This window comes from Centruroides vittatus, unplaced genomic scaffold (genome assembly GCF_030686945.1).
Source record: "Centruroides vittatus isolate TY-2023 unplaced genomic scaffold, ASM3068694v2 contig_5, whole genome shotgun sequence".
NCBI classification, from domain to species: Eukaryota; Metazoa; Arthropoda; class Arachnida; order Scorpiones; family Buthidae; genus Centruroides; species Centruroides vittatus.
In genome coordinates, this window is record NW_027122286.1 from 3,508,405 (window position 1) to 3,522,776 (window position 14,372).

The 14,372-nt window shown below is 30.1% G+C and overlaps 1 protein-coding gene across 14 annotated transcripts in view; it reads left to right on the plus strand.

Moving 5' to 3' along the window:
* The window catches only part of LOC136978245 (voltage-dependent calcium channel type A subunit alpha-1-like), a 637,477-nt gene that overhangs the window by 29,366 nt on the left and 593,739 nt on the right, over positions 1 to 14,372 (plus strand). For 6 of the 14 annotated variants that reach the window (XM_067273914.1, XM_067273915.1, XM_067273919.1 and 3 more), the window contains exon 1: positions 9,712 to 10,318. The exons of 1 other annotated variant lie outside the window; for it this stretch is intronic. In XM_067273914.1, the coding sequence (XP_067130015.1) occupies positions 9,879 to 10,318 (440 nt within the window). In that variant the 5' untranslated portion in view covers positions 9,712 to 9,878. Of the gene's footprint in view, positions 1 to 9,697; positions 10,319 to 14,372 lie in introns of those variants that run through there. 7 more of the 14 variants (XM_067273921.1, XM_067273918.1, XM_067273930.1 and 4 more) reach the window with 6 other exon arrangements.

Below are 14,372 nucleotides of genomic sequence, written 5' to 3' on the forward strand. Positions count from 1 at the left end.
CCTCATCTTGAATAGAAAAGTCAAGTTATTAGCGATCTGATAGCGGAGGTCACATGACCTTACTTGATTACTGTATTTGTTTTTCTATTGTAATTAGAGAACATTCAGAAATTTTCGAGGGTGTTCACATCTTTTCAGCTAAGCCTGTATTTCGGAAAAACAAAAATAATGAACTTGTAAATGTATTATATTTATTGACTGATTATTTGATAGAATAATAAAATTGATGACATAAGGGTAGAAACCAATATGTAAATACAGTTAAAATATGTAATAATGAATTTTAACTTTTTCAAGTGTGTTGTAAGTTACATAAACCTGAAAAAGTGAAAAAAATGGAATACCATCAACAATCCATCCCCCGAGTTACTTCTTTAACTGTGATAAACCGTAGGAAGATATATCTACATAACATGTTTGCGTATTTTTTTCATACTTTGTACTATAAAGCATTGCTGTAGTTTCGCGTATAAATTTACACGATTTTATTAAATACAATTAAATTTATTCGGTTTTCAGTTAATTTAGTAAGAAATAAAAAAATACACACAGTATATTAATTCTAATGAACCATAGCAGATAAGTCCTCATAATATGTTTTGACTATGTTCCATCTTATGTTTTTACTAGAAATGTAGCATTTCTGTAGTAATTTTATATTAATATACAAATTTATACAATTTTCTTTAAACAAAATTAAATTAATTTTTAAAAATACGAATCGTATGCAGATACGGTATAGGCTCAGCACACACTCGCGAGAGGGTGCTCCGTTTTGTTACTTACAAGCTCGAAAATGACACAAAAGTTTAATCGAGTATCATTAATATATATTTAAAAACTTGTCACTTGTTTGTTTATACTGATTATCAACAAATCACTATTAAATGAGAATTTACTTTTACCCATTGTAATTCCAAACTGTAATACTTTTTTACTCTTTGAAAAAATTTACAAATGAAATTTGCATTGGACGAACTGCAAAAGTGTCCTCTTTCGTTTTCCCTTCGAACACTTTCGGGAAATAACAATTTCACGGCGGAGATAACCTTTATTTGGAGGCTACGAAAGAGGACATTTTTACAGTTCGTCCAATGCAAATTTCATTCGTAAATTTTTTCAAAGTTTATACCTATGTTCCGGCTAAAAAGTTTTTTATTAAATGCATAACTTTTTTACTCATTATATTAAGGTAATCCAATAAAAACAACATGTAAAAATTACTCTTTTATTAAAACTGATTGCAAATTGACTAATACAGTACAAACATGAATTACTTAAAAATTACTCATAAGAGAAATTAAGTCTCCAGGTATTCTGTTGTTTAATTGTTAAAAATCTTCAATTTCCGAATGCTCTCCTTTATGTGAACTCTTGTACCTGGGATGTTGGTAGTTTTTTATATTTGTCTTTCTGAAAACAGATTCATCTCGAGTTGCAAATGGAATTACAAAAAATGGCATTTTTGTTTATTAACTAGGAAATCTTTATCAGCCATTACGATGCCATCTCTTTCCAACATACTCAGAATTCCACGTCGGTAGTGATAAATCCATCGCTGCTTCGAATACCATAAAGCTTTTGATATGTAATTTACTTGTCCATTTAGTGTGATCCAAACAAGAAATTTTACTTTATAGCTTGCCTTATAATTGGAATATCACATATTTTGCTGTTTAGTTGAGTTAGGAATTTCATTTCGAATTTCGGTACAATCAATTATTACACGCAATTGTAAATTCCGACTTTGGGAATTTTGACATTGTCTGTTACATTATATAATGTGGAAACCACGCTATCCATTTAGCAGTTAAAAATGAAACCCAGTAATTGCTCTTTAAAACAGTCTGTTAGATACTGTTCTGTGAAATCCAAATAAAGCGGCTCGTAATGTCGTATGTGATAGATTGTGTTTGTTTTCGCAGCACAAGTGATAATTTGTAACTCGTTCTGTCTAGGTGTATTTACTGTCAAGAAGATTCAGTGGATGTTGTAATAAAGAAAACAACTGTTACGGAAACTGAACACAAGTTATGAAGTGCATTTTCATCATTTACAAAGCTATTGTGGCCTAAAATAACAACATTTTTTGTAATTTGTCCCACTTACAGAATTGTTTTGATAGGGTGGTTGACTTGAGTGGATCCCATCCTCTTCATTACAACATGACAAAAATACAGAAAATGTTGGATTTATTTTACTATTTTCTACTTCCTGTACTTCTGATATGTCATTCTGAATATGTGTTAACACGTGTTAAATGTTTAGTATCATGTATTAACTGTATCATGTATTTCTGTTCTGTTCATGTATTAACTTCAAAACGTGAATTATTACTACCTCTTTTCTAGTAAGCTAACTTTCAATTTCCTCTTCTGTACCACATGCCATTTCTCGCTCGGCTTAAAGTTCACTATCCTGTTCTATTTCACAACCAATTTCTAATACACTTTTGTGTTCATTGGGCTGCAATTTGAAAAAATTGTAGACCTATAAATTTCCACTGTCTGTCCATAATCTCGAGAACAGAGTTACATAGATGAAAGACGAGACCATATATGAAAAAACATAGGAGCAGGTGGCTCCGATTAACTATATTACAACATCTGATGCAAACCGGAAGTCACGTTATATCAATTCAAAAATTTTCTCCCGAAAGGAGTTAGATAGATGATCGGCATGACTCTATTGCTAACAGGAAAAGTATGATGTACAGGGGCAAGACACTACTAATTTGAGATCGAGACCATAAGATAAATCTTAAATTACATAAATTAAAAATATGATTAAAAATTTCAACCCAGCATTGTGACGATGATACAATAAGCATTTGCTCGTTTGTTTGTTTTCTTTTATAGTATTTCTAACTGCATATCTGTATAAGCATAAATGGTTATAAATAGTGTATAAGTAATACAAACCTTTCATATCTGAAAATACTAGATTCTGAACATTTTTCTTCTTATATGAGATCAGAAAAATTGTTAGAGTCTAGCCTGGATGTAAGGGATTGTCACTTTTTTATTTCCCATAAAATGAGCAAAACAGATCTTCGAATGTCTGGTAGGAAGCCAACTGCATTTATCATCGCAAAGAAATTGATAAGTTAAACAATGTAGCGTACAATACTTACTTTACATTTTCCAGCTGCTGTATATTCCGATAAAATTTACAGATTTCGACACTAGGGAGCGCTAACACACTTAGTTCAGGAAGCCATTTTCTCATAACATGTATGTACACGTCTTATTTTGTTTATAGTGTGACATTGCTAGTAATAACCATATAAATTTACTAAATTTTTTTAAAATAAAATAAAATTTATTTAGTTTTCCTAATTAATTTATATAAAAAGTTAAAAAATACATACGCAATCCATCTACGAAAAGCACGTGGAGACGTTCGTATAAACATGTTTCAACATGTTATGCGGATGCATATTTTTATAAATCAGTTGAAAAAAGTAAATTTAATTATATTTTATAAACTTACATAAACTTATATATAAAAATTAAAATTAAAAGTGTTAGTAAGAAGTGATGAATACTTTTAACTGAAAAAAATGCTTATAAATAATTACGTAATCATGAGAGCTTTTGATTCATATACTTATATATAAAGTACAGTACATACAGTGTATGTAATTCCTTTAGCATAATCTAAATACCATTAGATAATTACACATAACAAATTAATGCGAAATTCCAATCCTCTAAAGACTTTATGAATTGGTCTATCAGAAATTATCTCAAGTATTTCTCGAAATAAATTTGTTTCTATTTTATTTTTATAATTCTTATAATGCAAATCTGTTATATTTTATATTAAAGGTCATATAATACAAAAAAATGAACTAAAAATTTTATATTCTTCTCATTTTTCAATGAGTTTTCTCAGCTTTTTTCATGGATTTTTGAACTTCAATACATTTCTTACTTACTAAATTACAAAATGTAGCTTTTGTAATTACACATATGGTTAAATTATAGAAATTTTAGGTTTTTTAATTATTGATTCTTATTAATAATTGATCATGTAAAATCATTTTATATTTGCGATAAGTTTCTCCGCTTCTTTAATGAGTTGCTTGTCTTCTTTAATGTCTGTTTCTCCTTTATGAAATTGTAAAATTTAGCCTTTGTATTTACATATAAAGCTAAATGTCAACGTTATAAAGCTTTTAATTATTAATTTCTACTAAAAATTTATCTCATTATTTAATTATTTTACATCTTCCACAAGGATTGTTTCTGAGCTTCTTCAGCACGTTTCTCCCTCAAGAGAGGCTCGAATTCAATTCTTATATTTATCTCATAAAGCTAAATTAAATTATTTTTAAACTTTTAATTATTAATTTTTAATAATATTTTACTATATTTTTAAATTATGTTACATCCGAATTAAGAATATTTCTTTAAAAATGAATATTAAATATTCTTTTAAACTTATAATTGGGAAAATTTCAGTAAATTTAATTAATAGTCTGGGTTTGTTTGAATAATTTTATTAAATATTACTTTATACATTACTTTTAGAAATTACATTTTAATTAATTAAAATTAAATTCAGAATTTGAAATATAATTGAATCAATTTATTAAGATATTTTTATCAAGTTTATTGTAATTTTTGACTCTATTCCTTTATTGATTTTAAGAGAAATTATGTAGAAATGTTAGAAAATAAGAAATTAAATAATATATAAAAAATATTTTTAAAAATTCGTACTTTTAGAAACTTTAAAATATCAAATCTCACATATTAAAATGAAAATAAATGCCATATAAATCTGTATTTTGCAATCATTTTTTGAAGAAGTGACTTATTTTTCAAATTTTACTTAAAATTATAGCACTTAGGGAATGTAGGAAAATATAGGATTGATATAGGAACGAAATTATATACAGTAAGAACTGTTTAAACTGGAATCTTACACTGTATATCCTTATGTTGTAGCGTTCCTATGAATGTTCCTAATCAAATCCCCTAGAAACAACACAGGATCCGTGAAGTCCCTAAATCCCTAGTGGAAGAAACCTTTGTGTAAACTATATTAATTAATAGGATTTCGATGAATTTACGCGTATAAGTAATTGATTATTGTCCTGTTCTCTTCAGTTTTCAATGTTCTCTATACTTTTTTATATGATTCACTTATTAGTGTTAGAAAGGTTCAACAAAGAGCAGTTTATATATTAATGCGTGTTAATTTACGATTATCGATCCATTAAGTTAGTGTCTACGTTTGTTCTGTATGTGAATTGACAATGGAGACTGTCTTTCGACTGAAGAATTACAATTTTCGGGACTATAAAAACCATTCAACGGGAAGGAAACGGAAATTGAACGCAAGAACTAACCTTATATATTGAATTTAGGAAGTGGATGATTGAATACAGCTGATGTCTAAAAAGAGCTGATAAAACTTAGAAACGAATGTTGAAACTCTTATAATATGTGGATATTTAAGGACAAATGGACGAACATACGGATACAATCAAAATTATTTTAATAGCTTGTTAATGAAACATTTATCCCTTGTTTTAGGATAAAATTATGAACGATGTTGATGCCTAAAAACTCACTTATTTAGGATCTAAATCAATAAAAATAAGGAAATTTCCTTATTTTTATTTAAGAAAAACAATTTTATCTTTATTCTACAATAAAATACATTTTTCTTGTTATATTTATCTCCATAAATTATTCATTTAAAAGCCAACATTAACGTTAACTTGATGTATTTATTCAGTACATTAAATACTTTTGTAACTTATCGAGAAGCTTTATATACGAAAATTGTATTGACCATCATAGTATATATATATATTAAAAAGCTTTAATATTTCGAATTTATTAAAATCTTACAAAAATATTTTTACTTTTTTTTATAATTTGGATCAATATCTGCCGGGTTCAAACAAGAAATATTCTGCACAGAAAATATTAATTTTTTTGTTCTGAATCTTGCAGTGAATGAAAGTGTTGGTAGAGTTATATATATATATATTAACTTAAAACACTTGTACTTAAAACGCAGGTTAGGCCTATATGCCGGCTACTTACGTGTACAAAGTGTAATATTTCGTTTCAAACGCTCTGACGATCAATCAAATCAAAAAATGTAACAAATTTTTCTTTCCAGAAATATAAGAAAATTAAGGGAAAAAAATTCAGTGATATCGAAGAAGAGTTTTAATGTAGTTTCACAGTTTTAATATTTATTTCCCGTTTATTTATTAAAATTTAATTTAAAATGCAAATGAATTATTCAAACATTTGTTTAATGAATAGATTTATGTGTGTGTGTGTGTGTGTGTGTGCATACAATTTTTGGAAATTAGGAGCTAGAAATTTGAAATTTCCTGTAGTTATAATCAGGGCTGGATTTAAATTTGTGGCAGCCCTGAGCTATCACACATAAGAAGCATCTTTTCTACTAAATAATAAAATATTTAAAAAATTTAAGGCCTATACTATACTCTCATAGAGTGATTCCTAACTATAATTTGTTTAGCTTATCAGTAAATTAGATTCTGGTTATAATGAATTTTCTAACTTGCATATTTAATTATATAAATTACTTACGAACACGGCATTTAATATACAATACTGTAATAAATTTAAAAAGTGAAAAAACTAGATAACTAACATTTTATATTGATTTAATTCATTTGTTTGTTTGTCTGTTCGTTTCTCAGAAATTAATTTAAATAAATTGCTTAAATTGAAGAGAGTACGTCTCGTACACACTAACTTTCACATGCTTATTCACATATAATCCGCATTAAAAAGCGAACAAAACATGATTTTAAATTTTTACAAATTAAATAATTCTTTGATTTAATTAATAAAAGACACGCATGTTTAGAGACGAAGATCGTATGCTACGACATTAAGAAGTACGCTCTTGGGGATTATTTAATGCTATATACTTTGAAGAATTGAAGAAATTGATTTAATTCAAGATTCTCTAAAGTCCATCTCCTATAAAACTAGAAACACCCTCAATATAAACAATATTTTCCCATATATGTTAAACTTTAAATACTTTTCTTGTTCACTCCTTGCACGAAAATATCCTTAAACCTCTGTGAAGATATCGTATGAAGAAACAATGTTAAATAAGAGACTACTTACATAGCAAGAATATCAGAGGTATTCTTGCTGCATATATTACGAACAGAGGATTTATTTTTGCAAATTCTGCAAAATAACAAACTTTGTGTTTATTCATTTTTACTCTGTTTTTAAAAAATATTTTTAATCTTAAAAGAAGTATTTTATTTCAAAGAGTCGATGAAATTGAAACAGTTGTCAGTGCTGCTACTCCAAGATTTTTCTAATTTATTTTGCTGTTTACTGGTAAATAATTGATGAAGTTTGAATTTTTAAATTTATTTCTGACCAATGAGATTCGAGTGACGTATAAAAATTTAAATAAAGCGCACGTGGTTATTTTTCCATTATTACGAAATAAGCATAACGTGTTCTGATTCGTTCGTTTGATTTAACGGAAATATTTCAGAATATGGACTTTTTTTAATTTTAAAATTTTTAAAACAAATTTATTTCAATATAAACTTTAGAAATTATTATTTTCCTAAAAGTTTATGACATTTATCCTGTTGCTTTCCTAAACGAAGAGTAGATTAGAGCAATTCGTCGGCACATGAACTAGCAAGTTGTTGTATCTGGAATGGGCTCTCAACTGTTTCCATGGTTACCAAAAGCCAATATTGTTTAGAACAAAACTTGAATAATTGCCCTTATCGTGGAGAACGCATTCTCTGCTTCATATCGAGTGTAATATAACGTTGGCGCAATATGTCGCACAAAACACGACGGAATTACGTAGAGTGAGGTAAGAATACGTCACTCTATTTCCTATTTCGTCATCAATAGACACGTTAGAAATTAAGTAATTAACGAATAAGAGGAACCGACGAACGGATTTTCTCCTAATCGCACTTCGTTACGAATGGATAAAAGGCTCGGATTTTTGTCGCTTCAATAACAAATTATTCATCCCTTTAATTATCATAATTCTTGTTATATGCTTAACTCTACCTTGCTGAACGTGATACATTATTACACGTGTGACGGCTTGTTTACCATCTCTTTAATTATCCGGATAGAAATAAAATAATTTATTGTTCGGCCCTATGGAAAATGAGATTAAGGAGAGTCGACACTATACAAATTCTGTACAGAATAATCACAAAACACTTTAAAAAATGAGGAAGATAGTTTATTGTTCGTCTGTAACGTCACCAATTCTCCTTTTTATAGCGTCACTATTGATGTTAGAAGTAGCGATGTCATTTCTGTATCAGTTAACACGTAATATATTGCACGTTCGTGCTTCGGAAAGAAATACGGACTGGCACTTTACTGCTATATAAAATATGAATAAAACTAAAAGTTTTTTCAATAAAATTAGAGAAAAAATCTCAATTCGATTGAATTTGCTTAACGAATTATTCATTTTTAATTAATAAATTTAATAATTTCGTAGGAACGAATATTCACATGCTTATTCACATATAATCCGCATATAATATTACGTTGCCGCTTTAGACTGGTGCATTCTGCAATACATAACGTGATAATACCTTTAACATTTTTATGATTGTGATAGATGAGTTTTGTCACGTGACCTATCACGTGAATCGGCTAAGATACGTCATTTCCGACGAGACACGATTACGCAAACTATCGAAATTCACGTCATTAGTTTCATTCACATTCATTTAAAAATGATAACTGTTTTTTTTTGGCAAATTTTAGACTTCATTTCATTCAAAAACGCGAATAATTCAACGGAGAAACTAAAAAATAAATTTGTTTCGTGTAAACTTTATTGTGCAAATATTGCTTTTTTGAGGTTGTTGGCGATGTTTTCAGACGGAACAAGTCAAGTATTTTATTGTTTATTGTGCATTTAACCGAAGAATACAAACGTCAAGTCAACGTAACTTGCTACTTCAGATGCACTTTAAGTTTTCCTTGTTTATGAAAAATTGAAGGCCTAAATTATTTATGAAATCAAGGATTAAATTAGAAGGACAGACTTTAGGAATTGAAGAATTAAAAAGATCTGTAGGCTTTTGGAGAAATTTAGAAGAATCTATAAGGTCTGAGAAAGAATTAGGATGTTCTACAAACGTTAAAGAAATTAAATGGATCTCTGGGGATAAGAGAAGGAATTAGGAGAGGGTAAAAAGTGCTAGAAATACACAGAAAGATCTTTAGAGTTTTGAAAAAATCGGAGGGATCTCCAGGAATATAAGAATTAGGAGGGCATGTAAAGCGCTGGAAATATTTATAAGAATATTCTGAGCTTTAATGAAAATAAAGTGCTGGAAGGAATCAGAAGGATCTTTAAAGGCCTGAAGAAAGTAGAAAGGTGTGTAGGTATTCTGAAAGGAATTAGAGTTTAAGATATATGAATCCTCTTTTTGCTTCTCTAAAGTATAAGGAATATTCGTATAAACCCTCATATAAACCCATAATTTTTCGCCGAGGAAAAATTACGGCACTCTTTACGCTTGTCTTTAGAGAGGTACCAGGAGTGCAGAGTGAAAAATAGAAAAGTTTATGTGGGTACAGAAAAGAATTAGAGGGTCTGCAGGGGTGCTGGAAAGATCATTATGAGGTGACAGACACGAGTGTTACGAATTCGAGGTGGTAAGAAGCAAAGGGTAGAGAGTGCCAACCACGCCCCAACACCGGATTGGTTTACCTATCGGTTGCCATGAGAACGGAGTGGAGAGGGTGTGCGAGCGAGTCAGTGGGAAATCGAGATTGAAGAGTGTAGAGAGATGTCATTCCCGCTCTTTTACAGGATAATGTGCAAATCGTAAGCCCCGAATCGACATGCTTCCAGTGCGATCTTATAGTGTCCGCGTTAAGAGACGAAATAAGGAAACAGAGGCAGCCTTTCGTCGCAGCCTTCAAAGGCGAAGAGCAGGCTCCACCGTTGGAGTGGATACAATTGCTAACGGTAGAAGAGTGCGAACCACCTGTAGCACTTTAACCGTGCAAGCACCTGTCGAAAGATGTCGAAGCGGCTCAATCAGCAGCGCCAAATCTGCTCCAGAAAGAAGGCTCAGCAGTGGAAGCGGTGGCAAAGGATGGCTCACCCCTTCGCCAAGATCCTCCGTAGCCTTCGGAGATAGCTTGCGCCTGGACGTTTTGCGCCGAACTTCGGGAAGCTCCTCGAGCAGCAAAGCTCCCGAATTGCCCACCGTACACTCAGTAGAAGACCTGACAGCAGAAACTGTCGAAAAAACCAAAAACGAGCTTGAGAAAGAAAGGTAAGTTCGAATCTGTTGCATCCTCTCGACTCTACCCTTCGACCTACGCAACATTCTACTTCATAGTTACAAGTTTTAAGTAGAAGTAAAAGTCGTTCTCCTTCTTCCCCTTTTTGATTGATGGCATTTTCTGGAATAAAAGTATCGCGTGATCTTCCGGAATTCCTCGAAACGAAAGTTATCTAGATAAGGAGCGGTGGCATCGCCTTAATTCCTTGCTTCCTCTATTAGATTTTCCGAGTCCGTATTCTGTCAATCACTTCTACTCCGGAGACATAATTACATTTTTGCTTTGCTTTCGTCTCAAAACTTCATCTTTTCTGACTAATAAAGTTAAAGAAAAAGTTAGGATTTACTCATCTAATAAAAAAAAAATGAAAAAAATTTACTTTATATAGGCCTATATATTTTTTTTCTAACATTTCTCTCGTGAATAACGTTTGAAAGTCATTTAATTTAAATAATTTTATTAAAAACTTTATTCTAAAAGCTCGTAGTTTTTAATAGAGAATTGAAAAATAATTACTCATTTTCTCTGATTTTAAATAAGTTATGCTTGTCACTCGGAGGATTTTCTCCATTATGTCATGTGACCGAGTAAATTTATGTTCTACAAGTCACGTGATTTCGTGTGGAATTTAACATACACATCACGTCATCTTTACGGAAACAAAAATATAATTCCAACGCTCACACAAGTAATATTACGTAGGATATTTTTAATCATCGTCAATCTTCAATCAATGTTTCATCTTACGTTTTATTTTCTTTTGTTATAGAGCTTCTCGATTAACATTTATTTTTGTTTTCTTAATTTACAGTATTGTAGGAACCCTTTCGAAGAACAAAACTCATAAAATTTAGGCGCTTGGAGGAATTAATAGAGTGTATAGGTTACTGGAGGGAAATTAGAAGGGTCTGTAGGGTGTAGGAAATCATTAAGAGAGTCTTTATAGTACGAAAAAATGTAAAGAGAAGAAATTAGATTTAAGTTCATTATTATAGTGACATTTTAGCATATTGCGTTTCGTAAACTTAAAAGAGTTAATAGGATCTTCAGGAGCGAATTAGAAGGGTCTTAAGCATACAAAAATAATAAAAATAGTTTTAGAAGGGTAAATAAATCAATAAAATCTTCAGGGATGTAAGAAGAAATTAGAAATTACGTCAAATTTTAATATTATATATCAAACTTTCCCAAGTTTCTCGGGCTATTTAAGTAGTTTCGAGAAGTTCGCTTCGAAGTTTGTTACGTGGTCGGCATCAATATTTAAAGAAAGATTTTGCGTTACATCTGTTAAAGGAATTATTTAAAAAATGGATTTCCAAGAATGCAATAAAGAGGAGAAAATGGATGTAATCCGCAATAACATGCAGCAATGTGCATCGCACTATACGTCGATTGAACATTGCTGCATGTTATTGAGAATCGCAGCTCTTGTATAGCCTGAAAGATTTCTAATCATAACTCTAAGGTTAGATACCAGAGAATGAGTGATGGATGTTTTATTCCTTTAAACTTACTGTACTAATTTTTATGCACATTTTTGTAGTACGTACTATTATTAAACACGATTCTTTATCATAAACGAGTGATCATAATTATTAGGTCTTTTAAGAAGAAGCTTGAGAAAAAAGCCAAAAATTTTCAGTTTTCATCTCAAATTCTGGATATTCAAACTTTTTAAAAGAATATAATCATTATCATTCTTTATATTTTATTAAGAAAATCCTTGTTTTAACTTTTCCCCTAGGCTGCTTTTGTTAAGGAAAGTAAAAAGTTTCTTCCCTCCTGTAGAGAATATATCTTAATCCAATGCGAATAATTCTCTTCTACTTGATATTTTTGGAAGGACTTACTTCTAAATAGAGACCAATAAAGAAAAGAAAGTTTGGTTTTAAGCTACAGAAAAGAATTTTATATGGATTATCTCAAATCCTTTGCGTTGATTCCATATTTAGATGTATCTCACCACAAAGAAGTTTGCTCAAAAAATGCGTTATAAACATAAAAAAATACTATTTTTATTTATATTTATACTTATATCAATCGATGCATTACATATTTTACACTTTTACATTTACTAAAATAAGATTTTTCAAAGGAAATTTATTTTGTGGAGCCAGAAAAGAAACAAAACAAATGAGTAAGAGAACAACGCACGTCTGAATGATTCGAGAATTCTTAATAATTTTAATTTCTGAATTACAAAAAGACGCTCGAAAAGAAGCGAAGAAACGAAAAATAAAGAATATAAACGAAGGAATTTATATGAGAAACGCTCCCGGGCTTATTTTTCGCATTTTTTTCCTTTTATCTAAGATTCTCACGTGACTATTGCAGTTACTAGAAAATAAAGAAGCCAAACTCTACTTCGGTTAATTAGTATTCGTGTGCATGCATTCATAAATTGCATTTTGCTAAGCGTGTTCTATCCGTAAGAGGAAAGAGAGCGGTTTTGCTGTTTCTGCTTTTCCTTTTCCTTCTCCTCTTCATCCTCCTACTCCTCCTCATCCTCCCCTTTTCCCTTCATAACCTTAATTATCATTCGATTCGTTTTAAGTTGAATGAGAAGTTTATTCATTTCTGTCTTATTTCACATCTCTGCTTTCATTTATCTGTATTTGTTCTTCGATTTTTCTTTTCTTTTTTTCTTCTTGAAACACAATTTGTTCCGCTTCTCTGATGAAAACTTTTCTCTCATAAATTATTTCTCTCAAATTATTTTTTTTCAATAATTGATTATTATGACAAAAGTAAAAAATAATAATAGAAAGATGAAGAAATTGGTCGATTTTTATTTTTTAAAAAATAACATTTAATGAAGACTTATAGAAGAAAAAATATTTTTATTTCTTACTTTTCAAATCTTTCGTCGCATTACTTTTTGTAAATAAGTGATTTATATATAGCTATACTTTAGAAATAAAGTGGAACAGGAGGATATACAAACTCTTATAATTTTATTTGGAACGTGTGGAAAGAATACACGTCAGAAACTCCCAATCGACGTTGTCAAAGTCGGTTGTCCCGGATACGAGAGAAAGAAATAAAGAAATGCACCTTAGAGCATCTTCATTCTGTGGATAGTAGAGAAGATTCTGCACTGCAATTCCCGAAAGTGATTTCCAGCGTAGTTTGACGTCCCAGTCTCTTAGAAACCGCTATCAGTTGTCATCATTCGGAAGAGGATACAGCTCTTCCTATATAGAATTACAAACTCTCGTAGATAAAAGATGGTGAACACAAGCCTTCCAATATGCATATAAAGGATATAAGTCTTCTATATTTGGCAAATGGAAATAAAACATGTTAAACTTTTATAAAATTATATATGCCCCTGTAAATCATACTTTCCTGTCTTATTACGCAATATTGCAGTCAAGTTGCCTTTTGAGAAATGTGTATTTTATTATATGAATTTTTCATTGAGGTTTGTCAGAAGCTATAACCACTGAAAAATCTAACAAATCTATATAGCTGTAGGAGAAAATAAGGCTTTTCCTATTGACTATAAAAAGAGAACAGATATTCTATTATCTTTCTATAGAACTTAAAAAAAAAAAAAAAACTGTCGATATATCAGGAAGAGGAAACAAGAATTCTATTAAATATATAAAAATACAAGTCTTGTTATTTTGAAATTGTCTTCTACGTTCCTGTATATTTGTGGAGTTGTTCCTTCTCCATAATTTATTAAGAAAAGGAAATAAGGCTTTTTAAATGTGTAGGTAGAAGTAGTCCAAGATAACGTGGATATACATTTATATGTATATACAGAAAGAATGTATATCTTTTATAAAATAGAATAACAAAGGAGAGCTTTATATATAAAACATATACTTTTCTTAATGTTTTTATTTGTAAACATAAACAGCAAATAAATAAAGAAAACCTTTGCTTACTCAAGAACTAAGCGTTTTGAAAGGAATTGGCTTAAATTAATTTATATTTATCTTTAAAAAGTTTTAATGGAACCAAAATTTATCACATAAAAGCTGAAGGAAAGTTGAAAGTAAATGAATACTTGAAAAAGAAGAGCTCGGGAGTAGA